The sequence below is a fragment of the Spinacia oleracea genome, chromosome 4 (assembly GCF_020520425.1).
Source record: "Spinacia oleracea cultivar Varoflay chromosome 4, BTI_SOV_V1, whole genome shotgun sequence".
Classification (NCBI taxonomy): domain Eukaryota; kingdom Viridiplantae; phylum Streptophyta; class Magnoliopsida; order Caryophyllales; family Amaranthaceae; genus Spinacia; species Spinacia oleracea.
The window spans coordinates 187,426,610-187,444,429 of record NC_079490.1 but is presented as its reverse complement, the minus strand read 5'-3'; the positions used below and the strand labels follow the sequence as shown (position 1 = coordinate 187,444,429).

Genomic DNA, 17,820 nt, shown 5'->3' with positions numbered 1-17,820 from the left:
TGTTATCATCAACGAACATAAATAGTCAACTTTACGTTGCCCGATAAGAGAATAGCCTAGTTTAGGGTGCTAGTTCGATCAATAATTGTATGTAGGACTACAAAGCCCATGAGTTTCCTCTAATGACATAACTAATTGAGGGAGTCTCACCCCATTAGGGATTGCAATGGGTCGGATTTGGACCAGGTCTGGCAATAGACCCGTTTTTTTAGAGATTGATCCAGATCCGACCCAGATCTGCTGTGTCTAAAAAAATCAAATCCAGACCCAGATCCATTGGGTCTAATGGGTCTAGGGTTAGATTTACGTCCTAAATGGGTCTAAGCATATTTTTTTCCATAAAAAATTGTCTCTCATTTTTTTTATCTGACGTAATTTTTTCACCCATTTTTTTTTATGTAAGCGTAATGTTATTTTAATAAAACCACTAAATATAAAATATTCGTTACTTTTGTTTTTTTTTAAAAAAATCATATTAGCCTTGTAATACAATAAATACTTAAAGTTTCTAATATTATATTTATATGTCACGTCAAACAATTTTTAAATAGTTTAGTATAATAGATATGAATAAAATTAAGCACGTAAAGATTGTATTATATTTACATTTCATATATTTTTTTAAAAAATTATATATATGGGTCGGATCTGGATTAGATCTGGGTCTGTAATTCTTGGACCCGGATCCAGACCCGCCCCATTGAACAAAGATCCAGATTCGTCTCAAATCCATAGGGTCTAATTTTTTTGGACCCAGACCCTTAAAAATGGACTGGTCCAACCAGATCTGGATCGGGTCTTAGACCCATTGTCATTCCTACGCCCATAATGGCTTGTGTCAAAAATGACAGAGTGGCAATATAATACGGAGTAATACAAAGTGATGAAATAAAAAAGAGAAGTAAAAATAAAAACCCATAAAGGTGTATAAAAAAAGGGAAAAATATAGGAAGAAAGTGACATGAAGAGATACTCTAGTAGAAAAAGTAGCTAAATGAAAGTGATGGCAAGAAAAAGAAAGGGAGAGATGCATAGGAGAGAGAAATGAGAATATATAATGAATGGTATTTTTTTTGTACCATTATAGGGGCATTTGTTACCAATTGAACTTCGTTAGTATACCTGCACTTTGTTGGTACTACCAATTACATTCAGTACTTTATAATACTCACTCCGTCTCGGAATACTCGAAAATGTTTGACTTTTTGCACTATTTACATAATTCACTTTGACCCTATTTTATTTCAATTATATGAAAACAAATGTTATTATATAATATATTGTTGACTTCATCTTAATATATATTTCCTGAGTAATATTTATAAGTTTTTATAATATGTAGTTAAAGATATTGGTGGACAAATATGTGCATTGGCGAGCGTGTCCAATCAAAACGTTGCGAGTATTCCGGGACAGAGGGAGTAGCAATTACACACTCGCTAGTACGCTGGTTAGTATTGTAGGTTATATACTTGGTACTTTATAATACCAAATGAACTTCGTTGGTATAATAATTCCCTGTTGCACCACTTCTCTCTTTTCTGCCCACTTTTCCAGTTTTCTGCCACTTCAGCCATTTTTTTATTTTTTCTTCCGTCTTTTTCTCTCTCTCCTTTGTAGTTTACCCATTCTATTGAAATTACTATGAAATACTCCCTCTATATTTATTTAAGGGATGCATTTGTTTTTTCCGATTGTATTTATTTAAGAGATACACTTGCCATTTTTAGTAACTTATCAACCCCACTATCTAATTAAATAATATATCTAATATATTTATGTCCCATCACCCTATTAAATAAATAATTTCATAACTACAACCTAATCTCACTTATTTTATTACTTTATTTCAATCAACTCTTCTTTTTAATACCCGTATCAGTGTATCTCTTAACTAAATAAATACGGAGGGAGTTCTATATTTCATTTTTGGACAAGCCATTATGGTCAATGAGTTCTTCTAACTAATCACGCCTTATCGACCAATCTCCATATTCATCCCCACAAAACTCCAATTCTCTACCCTCGTCGGAAACCCACTTTTGTACAAGAAGATTCCGGTAATCGACCTTCTGCCTTCAAAGCGCAATCTACATCAATCGCAGGTTATCTCGTCAATTTCTTTCCCAAGTTGTTTAATTTTTCGAGAATTTGTGATTTTATATGCAATTGATTGAGGGCTTTTGTTGTTGTTGGTTTGTTGGGTGATCAATTGATGGAATCTCATTTTTTCGATTGAGATTAGTTGGTTGATTTTGAGTTTTTTAAATTATGCCCCACTAATTTGTTTCACTTAAAATTAAAATCAGCCCCATAAAGTTTATTACAATAAATAAATAAAAAACAACCATCATGCTAGTTTAACAAAAAAGTATTAGTTGCAGTTCAAGATTTGAAGCGAGTTACCAATTTGCAATTGAGTGATTCTCTTTGGGTTGCAAGATTTGCGGGAGATGATACACATAACCCAGGGTATGTAGGACCCACATACACTGGTCTTTTATTGGTCCAAATTAGCTTAAAGAAATTTCATTTTGGGAGGAAAAGGGTTTTATTTAGGGGTAGGACCAATAATAAACCAATCAAAGAATAGGGTATGTAAGGGCCCACATACCCCGGCCCCGGGGTATGTGTAGCATTTGCGAAGATTTGCAACCACCTGTTTCTTTATCTAGCCTATTAGCTCAATATGGGAGAGCAATGTGTGACAACACACAACGATGTAGGTTCAACTCCTGCATAGGCTACAGAATTTGAAGATGGCATTCATAAAGGAAGATTGGGTATTACATCAACCACAAGCATCTTTTTAATCATATAAGAAGTTGAAAATTTATGCTTATGTGGTTCATTCTCTCATTGACTATGCATAATTTGTGGAATCCCTTTGAACTGCAGTGCATCATGGAGGCGTGCAGAATGCAGGGCAGCAAGAGTTTTGGTTAAATTTTTTCGATAGTAGAGTTGACATGAACAGCCCTGAATATAATCTAGTAAACATAAATCAATATGAAACCAATAACGTTTTCAGCCTTGACGAACATCTGCCGATGAAGCATTTTAAGACGGCTTCATCATAACTACCAGATAGATCAGTTGTAGGAGAAAGATAACCAGAAAAAGAACTTTGAGCCACTGGTAAAAGTAAAACTCCTTCCCTCTTTCTTCGAAATTTTCTTTCTTAATTAGTCGTGGATGATCGATTGTCAAGAGTCCTCCTGGAACTGGTTTGAATTAATTTATAGCACCGTTTTTTTTCTTGGTCCCCAGCTGGTTACCTGTTGAATTGTAGACTTGTAGTCATTGTGATAATATTTTCATACTCCTTGTATTATATTATAGGGAAAGACTTCTTGAAGGTTTTCATATGGCCATGGTCGCCCCTTGATTGTAGTGTCGAAGTATTTGTTAAGCATTTATAGTAAGAGCATGTTGATTAGTGAAAGGATCTCCATTTAGAATAACAAAGGTTCAACTTAAGAAACATAAAATGTTCATGCTCGACAAAATATATTACTGGAAATAATTTCGTCAGTATCAAAATTAAGTTTTACAAGATCAAATTGGTAGCGGTCATACAACAGAAATTTGGTGTATCTAACTTAGGGGTGTTACTCTACAAGTGTTTTATACATTACCTGATAAAAGGTCACATAGATGCCAATTAGGCTGACCACAGAAGATAATTGGTGATAATAAGAGCAGTTGTCAACAGCAGGATGGTGGTGATTATATGGAACTGACATTGACAATTGTACCTGGTTTTATTTTAATCAAATTCATTTTAAGGTATTGACAAATATAGAATAGAAACAATACTTGAAATTATTATAGGATGTTCAGAAATACAGAAAATAAATAAGTGCAGGAACTGAAAAGGCAAAATACCCCCCAAAAGAGTGAAGGGTGGAATATTGGTTTGGTTGTGTGAAGGGAGAAAATAGGAAAATATGAGGGGGTGATGAAAATAAGCAATTTTCATTTTTGAGATTTGTTTTTCTTTTTTACATTCAGCATCTATATTCTAACAGTGAATCAAGACCAACTTTAAAAGAGTAACTTCTGTAAAATGAAGCTGTCAAAGGACCAACTAAACCAAAAAACTTAAGCTTAAAAGCCCCAAGATTAGTTTAATAGAAGCTACATAATGAACCAGAACAATAATAGAGAATTTTTACATGTGATCTGATCAAGAATGCATGAACTAGGAAAAAGCATAGAAATGAAAAGGGATTTAATAATAAGATAATACAAATCAGTAAATCATAGGATCAGGGACAATTGCAATATCAGCTTCAAGTTTGGTACAAGGATCTTTTATGTTGTCTGCTTGAGTTACCCCTTGGAGCTACTTTTTGGAGTCTGATTTGCTGCTTAAACTTGGCAATGAACTCGTCAGCCTTCCTATCAATTTCACTATCATTTACCTCCTCCTTAACATCATCATTAACGACAGCGGAAGCCTTATCATTTGAGTTCTGTTTTGAGCTCAATCCCACAACTACAGAGGTTCCACCAATTCCTTTAAGCTTTTCCCCTTTTGGACGATTTGAATTTTCACTAATTCCAATGTGTATGACCACCGTCTCTGGCTTCTCTCCTTTTCTGTCTCCTCCGTTTGTTACTGACAATGCTTGATTATATTCTTCTAGTTTAAGTTCAATGAGATCAGTCTTTTGCAGGTGTTTCGGCCTAACTGTTCGTACAGATTTCCCCTTCAAAGAAGCCTTATTCATAGTTGGTTTAACATTTAAGCAATCCCAACCACACTTGCCTCCTCTAGCAAACTGATGTTCTGCTGCCTTAGTTTTCCTGTTTACTTCCTTTCCCTCACCCTTGAAGCTCTTCCGTAGATCTCTATCAAAGAAGGAGCCACAACTAAACCTTGGAGAATGGGATGCCGTGGACAAAGCTTTCCTTCTCTCGGGTGATCTTTGATCATCATCATCGTCGCTAAGGAATGATTGATTTCCTAGGGCGGCCCTAGAGCTTGATTCAACAGATGATGATACTACAAGATCTTTGCTTTGTGTTTGAATTTGAAGTGGGGGTGAAGGTATGGAAGGCTTGTAAGAAATGTTCTCTCCTAGAATATCTTCTGGAACACTTTCTATCTCCAAGTTGTTCATTGGGACAATTTCTTCCACTTCATTCCGTGGTGATCCTTGCTGATGACAGGAAATTCTACTGCCAGATCCTGGTGCTTCTGGAGAATCAGGAAGTGTAGGGTGCAAAATGTCTCCACTATCATTATTTTCTGATAATGGTATCTCAAAACAATTTATGTCCCATCTCTCTGGAATCGGTCTTTGCTCATTCTTCTTTGGAGAAACATCAACCTTTGAAGTTGAGGAAGAAAATGAATCAACAAAAACAGTATCCCCTTCTGGTCTTTCTTCATCCTTGTTAGCAGAAGCCTCATGGTTGAATATGGAACTCGTTGAAGCAAGCTCGTTAACAGGATCCAGGACTTCATCTGTCTTCATGAAAAAATTGGGTTTGTCGTGACTACCCAAATTTGCAGTCTCTAGCTTCGGTGATTCACCATCTGAAAGTGGAACATCACAATGAGGGATATAAGATTTAGTCCCTTCCTGAAAAGTTCCCGAAGCCACATTACTGTTTTCTGTTCCCATCTCATCCCTTTTCTTGAACTTTGCACTTTTTGATGCTTTCACTGAAGGAGGGAAATCATCTCTAGGATCGGTCATTGAAGGAGAAAACTTAGCTGAAGGCACAAAATTGTTTCTGTTTTCCCCACTCAAAGACATATTGTTGTTTTCTGATCTCATCTCATACATCTTATTGAGAGAAGACCCATGATTGAATTCTGCAATCTTTGATGCTATTACTGATGAAGCAAATGTATCTGCAGAAGCCGGCACTGAAGGCGGAAATGAAGCTGAAGGCCTAAAAATGTTATTGTTTACCCCACTACCCAAAGTTCCATTTGGCAAGATTGGCGATTCACTCCAATTTTCAGTCCCATGATTGTATTGTCTAGACCTTGAAGCTAAATCATTACCAGGAATCGACATTGACATTGGAGAACGAACTTTGGGTGAAGGCATGAAAAAGCCAGAATTATCCACACCCAGATTTCCCTTTCCAAAGTTGGGACTACCCCAATACTCATATCCATAATTGTATGTCCTGGATCCTGATGCAAAATCATTACCAGAAAATGGCACTGAAGAGGGAACAGCAGCTGAAGACATGAAAACATTGGTAGCATTTTCTAAATTTGGTGATACACCCACCAAATTAAAATCACTGACTTGATTAAAATTAGAAAAGGGCGTGTAAAAACTATTCCCCCTCCATGAATTCTCTCTTTCCATATTAGGTGACTCTGGCAACCAAGAACACAACCCAGAAAATTTCTGACAAGATGATGCTTCTGGTGCTGGTGACCTAAAATACTCAGAGTTTAATTGTGTAGCTTGAAGTTTATCACTATCTTCCATGAAAAAATCTGTCCTGGCGGACTGTGATTTACGCATAGCAGTAGGTCTTGAATCAGACAATCTGACAGCTTCCATATTCCCTTCCGAATTCTCCTTTATTCCACTTCTTGACTTACTATTACTAGAGTTATTCCCACTCAGGTCAGAATCAGAGTCACAATCACTAGCACATTCTTCTTCTTCTTCTTCTTCTTCTTCTTCACTATCACTATCCACAACTCTTGATCTTAAACTCCTAACTGGCAAACCTAAAGGCTTCTCATCGAAAACTTTACAATTCTCTCTCCTCAACTCCACAAAGGGCTCTGTCCTATAGTGTGAAAGGTTAAAACTTTGAGTTGGAATCACATTTTTATCAAAAACCCCAGATGGGTTACCTTCCTCATAGTCAAATATAGAAGAATGTTGAAGAACATTAGGTGCAAATGGTTGAGAAATCTGGGTTTTCGGAGGAACTTGCGTCGTTTTTCGACGACAAAACAATCCATAGGACAATGCAATACCAATTATAAGAAGATGAATAAGCTCCCAAGATTTAGCAAAAACAGTGTGGCTAATAAACTCAGGAGGATCAGAAGGAAACAGAGGAAGTAAACAGAGAAACAGAGCTAAGAACAGAAATTTTAGTAAGAAATGTGAGCAAGATTTACCTTTTTCTCTAGGATTAACTTGAAATTTAGCATTGTAACGTTGCTGAAAAAAATGGGTTTTTGTAAAATTTCTTGCATCTTCTTCTTCTTCCATTTAATGTGGATGAAATTAATTTCTTCTCTGTATTTTTACTTTTTATTTTATGAAGATTAGGGTAAGATGATATTGAAATGGGTGAGAAAAAGACAGAAGAAGCAGAAGGGTGTGTTGAAAAATGGTGAATAATTGGAGTAGTAAGGGCCGGATATACAGGAAAAGATACAGAGTGTGTGTGAAAAGGGGTGAAAAAAGGGATTGAATTTGTGGAGTGACATTTTCTTTTACAGTTTATTTATGATTATGTAAACCCACTTTTGGGGATTTCTTAAAATATTTCTTTTTGAATATCCATCCGGGTGTTTATGGAATTATTATTATTATTATGGGATTGGATTTTCTTGTAATAGAAAATAACAAAAACAGAGGGTGTGTTGGGATTTGGGACAAAGGTTTTCACTTTCGGTATATTCTCCATTCCCTGTAATTCTACGGTAAAATTAGTTATTACTCCCTCCGTCCCTTAATACTCGCACCGGTTTGACCGGTGCGGAGTTTAATACATTTGAATTAACTTATTAATTTAATGGGTGTTACTCCCTCCGTCCCGGAATACTCCACCCGGTTTGACCGGCACAGAGTTTAAGGGACTTGAATTGACTTATTTAATTTAATAGGTAGTAGTTGATAGTGGAATATTATTTTAATGTAGTTAGTGGAAAATGTGTAAAGGGGTGGGGTTGGAGAGAGTAGGGGTTGAATTTTTAATTATTTTTTGTATGGAGTAGGGGGTAGGTGGGTTAATAGGGGTGGAGTGAGAAATAATATAATATTGTTAGAATATTTCCATTTTTAGAAACAGGTCAAGTATTAAGGGACGGCCCGATAAGGAAAACAGGTCAAGTATTCCGGGACGGAGGGAGTAGTTAATAGTGGGATATTTTTTTAATATAGTAAGTGGAAAATGTATAAGGGGTGGAGAGTGGTGAGTGGGAGTGTGGATTTTTAAATGATTTTTTTATAGGGAGTAGGGGTGTAAGTGAGGTAGTAGGTAAGTGTGAGAAATAATATAATATTAGCCATGGGTCATCATCATATTCATGGAAGTGATAGAGAGCAGTCTTCTTCGTTGCTACAGTATATATGGTCAATATGGAAAATGAGAAATGGACAAATTTTCAGAAATCACAATTCAAATATTTCCCAAAATTTCGAGCAAATTGATCAGGTGTGTGAAGATCAACAGAAAGTTACCACTTTTAGTATTCAACAACAACAAAATGGAGAAAAATCAGAGTTACCTTTCCCACCGGGCTGTACATTTGGGGAAAATTTGTGACCAACCATACCGGACCATGTAATCGTTCAGACCGATGGCGCTGGTAGATGAAGCTGCTGCAATGGCGTTTGTTGCTCTTTCCCCTTTTGCTGGCAGGTCAAGCTCGAAGGGAAGAGTAGGGGCACAAAACCTAAAAAATACTTCCTCTATTTTTTTTTTTTAAATGACGCAATTATTTAGGCACGTTTGCCAATGCACGATTTCAAAAGTTAATATCTTTTATTATGGATAAGAAAAAATTATAAAAATTGATATTTAAAAAATATTTATTGAGACGAATCTAATAAGATCCCACACGATTATGTTTTTTTTTTTCTTATGTATAAATCACAAAATTAAGTCAAAGGAACATGTGTGAATAGTGTCGAAAGTACAATTGTGTCATGTAAATAAGAATGGAGGAAGTATATATTACGGGAAACCAACAACGGGGGACAGTCTAAAGACATGAAACCAAACTTCAAAACCAAAAGAGGGGACCAATCTTACTTTTGAGACCAAAAAAACAATGGGAATGAAAATGCAGAAGCCATCATCACTCAAATCGAGCACAAATCGAAAGCTTACTCAAACAGTATTCCAATTTTCTCTCACCTCCTTTTATTCATAGTTTCAATTTTTTCCAATTTCTATTCATCATTGTCATTTTTATTTTTGGGTTTAACAAAAATTGGGATAAAAATAATTAGGTACAAACCTGTTGAAGCTCTCAAAACTCAAAAATGCGCTTGAAGGTTCATCTGCCATTACTAAAGATGATTGCTGAAAGGTTAACATTCACATTTATCATTTTTTATTTAATAATTTGATCGTTTTTGAGTTCTAGGGTTTGTACTTTTGGTTTCTAATTGGGGAAAAATTGTGTGTAGTTGGCGAATGGATAGCGGTTCATCGGGCGACAATGGCAATTAAAGACGTTGATGGGATGCTAGCTTCTTTGGATTCCCGAGTATTATGATATTTTCATCAAGTATGTAACCTTCATTTTTTTTTTTTTTTTTTTTTGGCTAATAAAAGGAAATTTTATTACCAAAAGGCTAAAACACGGAAACCAATAACAACCAAGAAGGAAAATTTGGTAATATTAATCCAACCTTTGGCCGATTTTCTTTTATTAATCCCACCTACGACATATTTTTTAATAATCTCACCTTTACTACCCAATAACTTTTATTGGGCTCAAGTGATCGAAAATCGGTGAAAAAGTCAACGAGATGGTGATGAATTGATGATAATGACTGAATATATCGAGAGAGGGTACTTCCACGTAGAGACATATTACCGTCTACAACAAGTTTATTACCTGTTAGGCCCAATAAAAGTCGTTGGGTAGTAAAGGTGGGATTATTAAAAAATATGTCGTAGGTGGACTTAATAAAAGAAAATCGGCCAAAGGTTGGATTAATATTACCAAATTTTCCCAACCAAGAATTACAAAACTTGAAAAACAACCAAGAAGCACAAAGCATCAGGGTGAAATTGGGGTGAATTTGGAATTGTTGCTCATATGATGCAGTTTTGTTGGCTATATACCATAATGTAGGTTCAGAAAGCAGACAAAATGGGCTTATAAGCACTATAACTCTAGAACATTTAGTCCTAGACTGAGGGAAATTATGCATTCCTCATTCCACAACCCCTTTTCCTACCTGGCAGTATATGTAACCGCCTTCAATCATGTATAGAAGAACTCGATGGCAAATTTGGACATTGTATTAGGATATGCACTAGGTGGATAGAAATAGTGAAACATAACTGTGTACTTATTCTTGATAGAGTCTATTTATTTTGAATGTTCTCTTAGAATTGCCAAAATATATCTCGAACTTTGAAAGATGGCTGGTATAGTGTTTGAGTTAGGTAAAATAGTTATAGATTTGATCGGGTTGTTGTAACTTTCTTTGCAACGGGTTGGCAGTTCTATACCCATATTACAGCATAGATGCGCCCATGATTGAAAAGAGATTATATGGTTCAGTACTTTTGGAGGTGATTCCATTTACTGTTTGTGACAGAAGCATGCTGCAATATTGAATTGCACTCCTCTTTTCTGCATGTTGGTATTGTCTAACTTGAAACCAAATGCCAAGTGGATAACAGTAAATCGATCTGAAGCATGAATTGTCTGATATTGAAGAAAAAAAAGAATAACATCCTGTTGCCTGCAATTATTAATGATAAGGTTTGAAGGAGGACGGAAGAGGAGGTCTAAATATATCAAATGATTGCATGCTAGCAAAGGTAGTAACCTGGTTGTGGCCCTTGGGAGATCGTTGATATTCCTCAAAGTTTATTGGAACATGGTAGGAATAGTGCATTTTCCAATTAATGTTTATCATGTTGGTTTAGTTTGATGTGCATACTGGTAATTGGCTTCAGCTTTCTGGGTGCTGATCAAATGGGCTGTGCCAGCATTTGTAGGATAGTGTGTTGAAACCGTTTTTTGGTCATTTTATCATGCAACTTGATATCATATGCCAGAGATAGTTTCCTATGAAATAGAAGCATGAACTTGTAATATTGTAGTATGCATAGCTAGGGGAAATACTATTATAGGAAATATGTGACAGGAAAGGCATTGAAAATTGTGATAATGGGACTAAATGATTCAATTTCTACTTCAACAATGTCTTTGAATAGCTACGGTGGGAAAGGGGGGAGAGCCGAAGGGATTATTGGTCTTGTGTTTCCTCTTCTATTCCCCCAATCTATATCCATATCAAGGGAATGGATCCATCACTCTACCTTTCCACCAACTCAATTCAAATCATCTCTTCCAAACACTCTGTCAATACCTAGATAGTCAAGAAAGAGAAATAACTTTCAGGCTTTGCTTTAGTCTTCTCCTACAAATTTTGTTTGCTAATTCCTCCCTTCTTTTCGACCTTTGGTACTCCGTATTGGATATAGATAATGGTTTTTTTATTCTTTTACAGGATGATTCAGTGAAATGGATGGGTACTGACTACTGAGTACTGACAAAATTGGAAATGGAAGACTCTAAAACCTGTAACCCCCATTTTCACTTTGTCCCATGTAAGACGAGACATTTGATAGATGTCATATTAACCGGAGATTGTACGGCTTGGAATGTGAAACCAATCAAATTAAATGTATGAGAAAAGATATTAAGGAGCTCGAGGAAGAGGAAAAGATAGAAGAAAAAAAATGAATATTGTAAGAGAAAATGAGTGGAAAGTTGTAAATGCTATTGGATAAAAGGGGTAAGATAGTAAATTTTCATGTCAAAAATAGAATAAAGCAAAGTGTAAAGAATATTGTGAAACAAACTAAAACGGAAAAGTGTAAAGATCATTTTGAAAAGGATGTAGTAATTGTTTGTCCTGAAAGAGTATGAACTATTGATTAATTAAGTAGGAGTAGTACCCATTTAGGGAATAATCAAGTAATCATGAAGAAGAGGATTCGTCTTTGTTTTAATTTCCAGAAGTGGGGCTTCAAATTAGAACGTTGATCTTGTGTCACCACCGCAATCTGATGACGATACCATTCATATATATATATATATATATGCACATATTTACAAAAATGAACTCTACTAAAAGTACTACGGGGCAACGCTCGGGCCACACTCTAGTGTTGTTGAAATAAGGTGTGACCGCTAGACATTTGGATTTTATATGATTTCAAGAGCGAACTTTTATGTTTACATCAATATTAATCTTGTCCACTAGTCATGAATCTTGACCCAAAAACTTCGAAGTTTGCCTTATTGGAATTGAAATATGGAATGAAGGATTTCAAGCATTGGAGACAAAGTTGAGTCAACTCGTTTGATCCTATTCATCTCCAAATAATGTTCAAACACGACCTTATAAAGCTATAAACAACATTTCAAAAAAAATTCACAAAAAGAATTTATTAAGTAATTTACCATTTTTTTTGGATGAAATTTACCTTACTATTTAAAAACCCACTTATGTCATTTCCTAATTAAAAAAACATAAATCTTCCGTACTCATTAACTTGGATAATTTTAAACACTCGTATGAAAAAAATTACTTCCTTCGATCATTTTTACTCGCAACGTTTGTCACTTTCACGCATGTCACATATTGGATATTCACATATTGTTGTTGTAAATCTATGTAGTTTTTGTTGTTGTTGTTAGCAGTCTGGTCAGGTGCAGGGGGCTGCTGCAGGTCTGGCCTGGTGTCTCTGGGCTGGTGGTGGCCTGTTTCAGGTTGCTCGTTCTGGTTGCAGTGTTCTGTTGGCTCTGCTTTTGATGTTGTTTGTGCTGTTGTTTCTTTTGTAGTTTTTCTTTTGTGCTTTTTCCAAGGTTGCGGGTTGTGCACCTTTAAGTGTGGGTGTTGTTTCGTTGTTTGGATAATGCTTGTTTTACTTCATTTTGGTAATAAAATTTCTATTTTACCAAAAAAAAATGTATGTAGTTTTAAGAGCATTTTATATTTAATATATATTGGTAGTATTTTATGAATAAGCTATATTTTGCGACTAAATATGCAACTTTTGCGACGGAAATTTCAGACGGTAGATAAGGTCTCAAAATAGCCGGAATTTTTTGCGACTAAAATTTAAGTTTCTGCAATTGAAAATACTAGACGCTATATTTGGGTCTCTCAAACGACCTTTCAGTCGCAAAAATTACCGACTATAAATTATATTTTGGCGACGGAAATGAGTAGACGCAAAAAAAAAATTCAGTCGCAGAACCGTGGCAAAAAACTGCGACTAAATAGATTTTTTGTCGCAAAAACTTAAAATTCAGTCGCAAAGCCGTCGCAATGCCGTCGCAGTATTTGCGACTATGCAAAATATTGTTGCAAAAATGAAATAGCGACAAGGGTATTTGCGACAACCCAAAATTTGGTCGTTTCAGTCGCCAATTAATTTTTGCTACAAAGGGCCGTCGCAAAAAAACTGATTTTCTTGTAGTGACACAACTTTAATCATTAATATCTTTAATTCTCTTTAAGCAAAAATTATAAAAAATTAATATTTTGAAAATACACATTAAGACGAATCTAGCAAAAATAAAAAAAAATTATGACAGAAAAATAAGTAATTTTTCCATTATATTTTACATCCATCTTAATTACAATATTTATCGACAGTAATTAAGAATGTGTGTGTTTTTTTGAGCGATTTCCGTCAATATTGCACAAAGATGCGTTAATTCCCAAAATACGTTACTTTTCTTGTTAATTCCCACCATACCGTCCACGTCAGCCAGAGTAAGGGAAAACTGATTTTTTTTTCCCGGTTCACCACTGAACCGCTATCTGAGATAGCGGTTTGGTTAAGAACTAAACCGCAATCTCAGATTGCGGTTTATTAACATAAACCGCTGTCTGAGATGGCGGTTTAGTTCTTAACCAAACCGCTATCTCAGATAGCGGTTCAGTATGCAGCCTGCATCAAAAACTTGCAGTTTCCAGTGTTCAACCAGAAAATGGGCTGAGATCTTCCTGCCAAATAGTCCAACTCCAACAACCTGCAAACAACACCAAGATCGCAAACAACCTCTATAATCCAACCCCAACAACCTCCACAAATCATACCAACCAACCAAACCATAATACTTAGGCAACAAAATAGAAGAATGTAAACAAAAAAATTCCAAAATTTTAATCGTTCCAAAAATTTCCAAAAGTTCAATCGTTCCAAAAATCGTTCTAATAATGACACATGAGTTTCTAAAAATTCCAATACTAGCAAAAAGAACAAAAGATTACACAAAAGTTTCTAATGTAGCTCAAATCTAAGTTCTACGTTGTTTCTTTGCATGCTCGGACGATAAAAATGAGGACTCATCCTCCTCGGCAATTGGCTCGGGACGATGACTATCAGTGCAATCCTTTTGTCGACGGTAAGTGAGAAGCTGCAAAGGAGGAGATGAAATAACTTGTGATGCTGGCGGAGATGCAGTACGAACAGGAGGAGTAAGAGATGGAGGGAGTAGAGGAGGAGTCTGGTGATGCTACAATACCAATCCATATACTCCTTCATCCTCTCACGATGACCGGAAAAAGGAGTGCCTTGAACAATCCGACTCTCATGATCACGCCACTCCTCCACATATTTGCGATGCATCTCTTCAAACTTCTTGTTTTTATGTCGTCGATCCACATTATGAAGATCAACATTCGTGTCACACGCAACGGGAACTGACTGTTCCAATCCAAACTGACGCATCACTCGATTTGGGTAGTGGTACTCAACAATGTCAAAGCAAATCAACGGTACAACTGAGCGCCATATATCTCTATCACATCTACAAATCTCGGGTAGTAAACCAAGTACCGTCTCTGAATATGGCTGCCAAGTCATCTACAATAAGTAAAAAGTAAGTATTTAGGGTATTTTAGGTGAAATGAAGCAACTTTTAGGCTATTTTAGGCTATTTTGGACAATTTTAGGTGAATTTAAGCCTTTTTAAGCTATATTCGGTGAATTTAAGCTATTTTAGGTGAACTTAAGCATTTTTAGGCTATATTAGGTGAATTGAAACTATTTAAGGCTATTTTAAGTGAATTTAGGCCATTTTAGGCTATTTTAGGTGAAATTAAGCAATTTTAGGCTATTTTGGACAATTTTAGGTGAATTTAAGCATTTTTAAGCTATATTCGGTGAATTTAAGCTATTTTAGGCTATTTTAAGTGAATTTAGGCCATTATATGCCATTTTAGGTGAAATTAGGCAATTTTTGGTGAATTAAGGCAATTTAAGCCATTTTAGGTGAATTTAAGCTATTTTAGCCTATTTTAGGTGAATTCAAGGTATTCTAGACTATGTTAGGTGAATTTAAGCTATTTTAGGTGTATGTATGCTATTTTTGGTGGATTTAGGCTAATTAAGGTGAAATGAAGCATTTAAGGCGATTTTGGGTGGATTTTGACGATTTTTTGTGAAATTAGGCAATTTTTGGTGAATTAAGGCAATTTAAGCCATTTTAGGTGAATTTAAGCTAATTTAGCCTATTTTAGGTGAATTCAAGGTATTCTGACTATGTTAGGTGAATTTAAGCTATTTTAGGTGTATTTAGGCTATATTTGGTGGATTTAGGCTAATTAAGGTGAATTGAAGCATTTAAGGCGCTTTTGGGTGGATTTTGACGATTTTTGGTGAATTTAGGCAATTTTTGGTGAATTAAGGCAATTTAAGCCATTTTAGGTGAATTTAAGCTATTTTAGCCTATTTTAGGTGAATTCAAGCTATTCTAGACTATGTTAGGTGAATTTAAGCTATTTTAGGTGTATTTAGGCTATATTTGGTGAGCACCAGATTTTGCCATGTTCATTTCAATTGTTGTTGTGGCATTCTCAACGAAATCGTGGCCTTCTTCAATTCTCCTTTTACCCCAACCTCGTCTTGTAACAAAGTAGGAGTTCACTCGGTAAAACATCATCTGAACAAGGGCGGTTATCGGCAAACTACAAGCACCTTTCATCACCCCATTAAAAGCTTCGGACATGTTTGTGGTTTTCACGCCATATCTAAAACCACCATCATGGTGGATCAACCACCAATGAGAAGAAATATCCATCAAGTACTGATGAGCTTCAACATTCAATTCACCAATTCTTCCCACGTAGTAATCAAACTTCTTTCTTTGACGAGCATCTGCGGCTTTTCCGAAAAGGTTCTTCACATAAGCATTCTTGAACTGAGTGCTGACATTAGAGGCAAGGTGACGAGTACAAAATCGATGGTGGGCACGCGGCTCCTCCCACCCACTATTGACCTCATTCATTGTTTGCAAAATCCCTGCATGTCTATCAGAAATGACACACAAACCTTCCCTTCGAGTAACTAAATGCCGAATGCATTTCATGAACCATTTCCAACTCTCACCATTTTCACTTTCAACAATAGCAAAAGCACGAGGGAACAATTGAGAATTCGCATCTGTACCCATGGCTATGTGCCCTTGTACTTACCATACAAATGAGTTCCATCTATGGTGATTAGGGGTCGACAGTGCGTAAAACCATCGATGGAAGGCTTGAATGCCCAAAACACTCTCAAAAAAATGTGAACGGAAGGATCTTCATTAGAAGCCAAGGTACACCATTCCATGACGGTTCCTGGATTAGACTCTTTCAATGCTTGCATGTACCTAGGCAACTCTTCGTAAGATTGCTCCCAATCACCAAAAATGTTTGCAATATCCTTTTGTTTCGCTGACCAAGCTCTCTTGTAATTGATGGTATACTTAAACTTGTCTTTCACCGCTTGCACAATAACACGGATTTTCAAAGAAGGATCGGCACGAATAAGAGCTTTTATCTCATTGCATACAAAATCAAGGGAGAGAAGAGGATGATCGATTGATTTTATGTCACCCAAACAATTACTTGCATGGGGGCCATTATACCTCACAATTTTGAATGACGCAAGACAAGGATCCTTGATTGCACGTAACCTCCATAAGCAATTGCATGAACTCTTTCTTTTACACTCCACTGCGTATTTTGTGGGCTCACTCTCCAACACCTTAAATGAATGATTTTTAGCTATGGAATAAGTTTTGACTATGTCTTTCAATTGCGCCAACGAATCAAACTCTTGCCCAATAGCAAATTCACCATCAAAAGAGTGGTTGTTGGACCAAGTTCGCCAAGAATCAAGCAAAATCGGATCCAACTCTGCTACATCGTTGAAATTTTGAGATGGAGCGCTTTCTCTTATAGCTTTGTAATTAGCATCATGTATATCTTCATCTTCATCAACATCACTATCCACCCCAACCGCTTCATCTCCAAAAAAATCAACACATATTTGATCTAGAGAATCGAAAACCATCATAGATGGATCACCATTTGTAGCTTCTACATGTGGTGTTTGAGTTGGAGAAGTGAGCTCTGAAATGTGTTCACTAACATATTGTTCATCAGTAAGCATTCTTGTGAATGAACCCGTTAACCCACTTTGATTGGTCAAGGGCAAGTAGGGAAATTGACTTGCCCATGAATCCATTTCATGAACGGATTCTAAGTGAGATAGAGTTTCAGGTTGCTTTGGAAGTTGCTCGATGAACAATTGCATTGTGGTTGATTGTGTTTGACACATAGCGATCAACATTGCTTTTAAAGAATTGTCATCATCCAACGGAATGGCTTCATATGAACCGGACATCATTGGATACCTCATTAGTAGCTTCAACTCCACATATCTCGAGTCACATCTCATAAGATCATAAACCTTACTCAAAACCTCATCATAACTCATTTGAGAATTGACAAACCCAAATTTTCGCTCTCCTCCTTTATATGTAACATCACCGCTACTTTGCAAAATTTCCCCTCCCCAATGACAATAAATAGGATAGTTCGGCAACTCCAT

The 17,820-nt window shown here is 36.1% G+C and overlaps 2 protein-coding genes and 1 long non-coding RNA gene across 3 annotated transcripts; 1 reads left to right on the top strand and 2 right to left on the bottom strand.

Moving 5' to 3' along the window:
* Positions 1–1,950: 1,950 nt before the first annotated feature.
* Positions 1,951–11,628, top strand: LOC110782687 (uncharacterized). The gene is made up of 4 exons (XR_008932666.1): positions 1,951–2,105; positions 2,899–3,144; positions 9,183–9,262; positions 9,363–11,628. It is a non-coding gene; the product is annotated as an uncharacterized lncRNA (long non-coding RNA).
* LOC110782686 (uncharacterized) lies at positions 4,077–8,435 on the bottom strand. The gene has a single exon (XM_021986899.2). The coding sequence runs from the start codon at positions 7,209–7,211 to the stop codon at positions 4,296–4,298; it is 2,916 nt and encodes a 971-aa protein (XP_021842591.2). The 5' UTR covers positions 7,212–8,435; the 3' UTR covers positions 4,077–4,295.
* Positions 11,629–16,395: 4,767 nt separating the features above from the next.
* LOC110782574 (uncharacterized) lies at positions 16,396–17,820 on the bottom strand. Its single transcript, XM_021986740.1, has one exon. It carries the CDS (start codon positions 17,818–17,820, stop codon positions 16,396–16,398), a length of 1,425 nt encoding a protein of 474 aa, XP_021842432.1.

Bases quoted from the DNA above. Each gene is read 5' to 3' on its own strand.
- LOC110782686 (XM_021986899.2), bottom strand. From the start codon at position 7,211: ATGGAAGAAGAAGAAGATGCAAGAAATTTTACAAAAACCCATTTTTTT.
- LOC110782574 (XM_021986740.1), bottom strand. From the start codon at position 17,820: ATGGAGTTGCCGAACTATCCTATTTATTGTCATTGGGGAGGGGAAATT.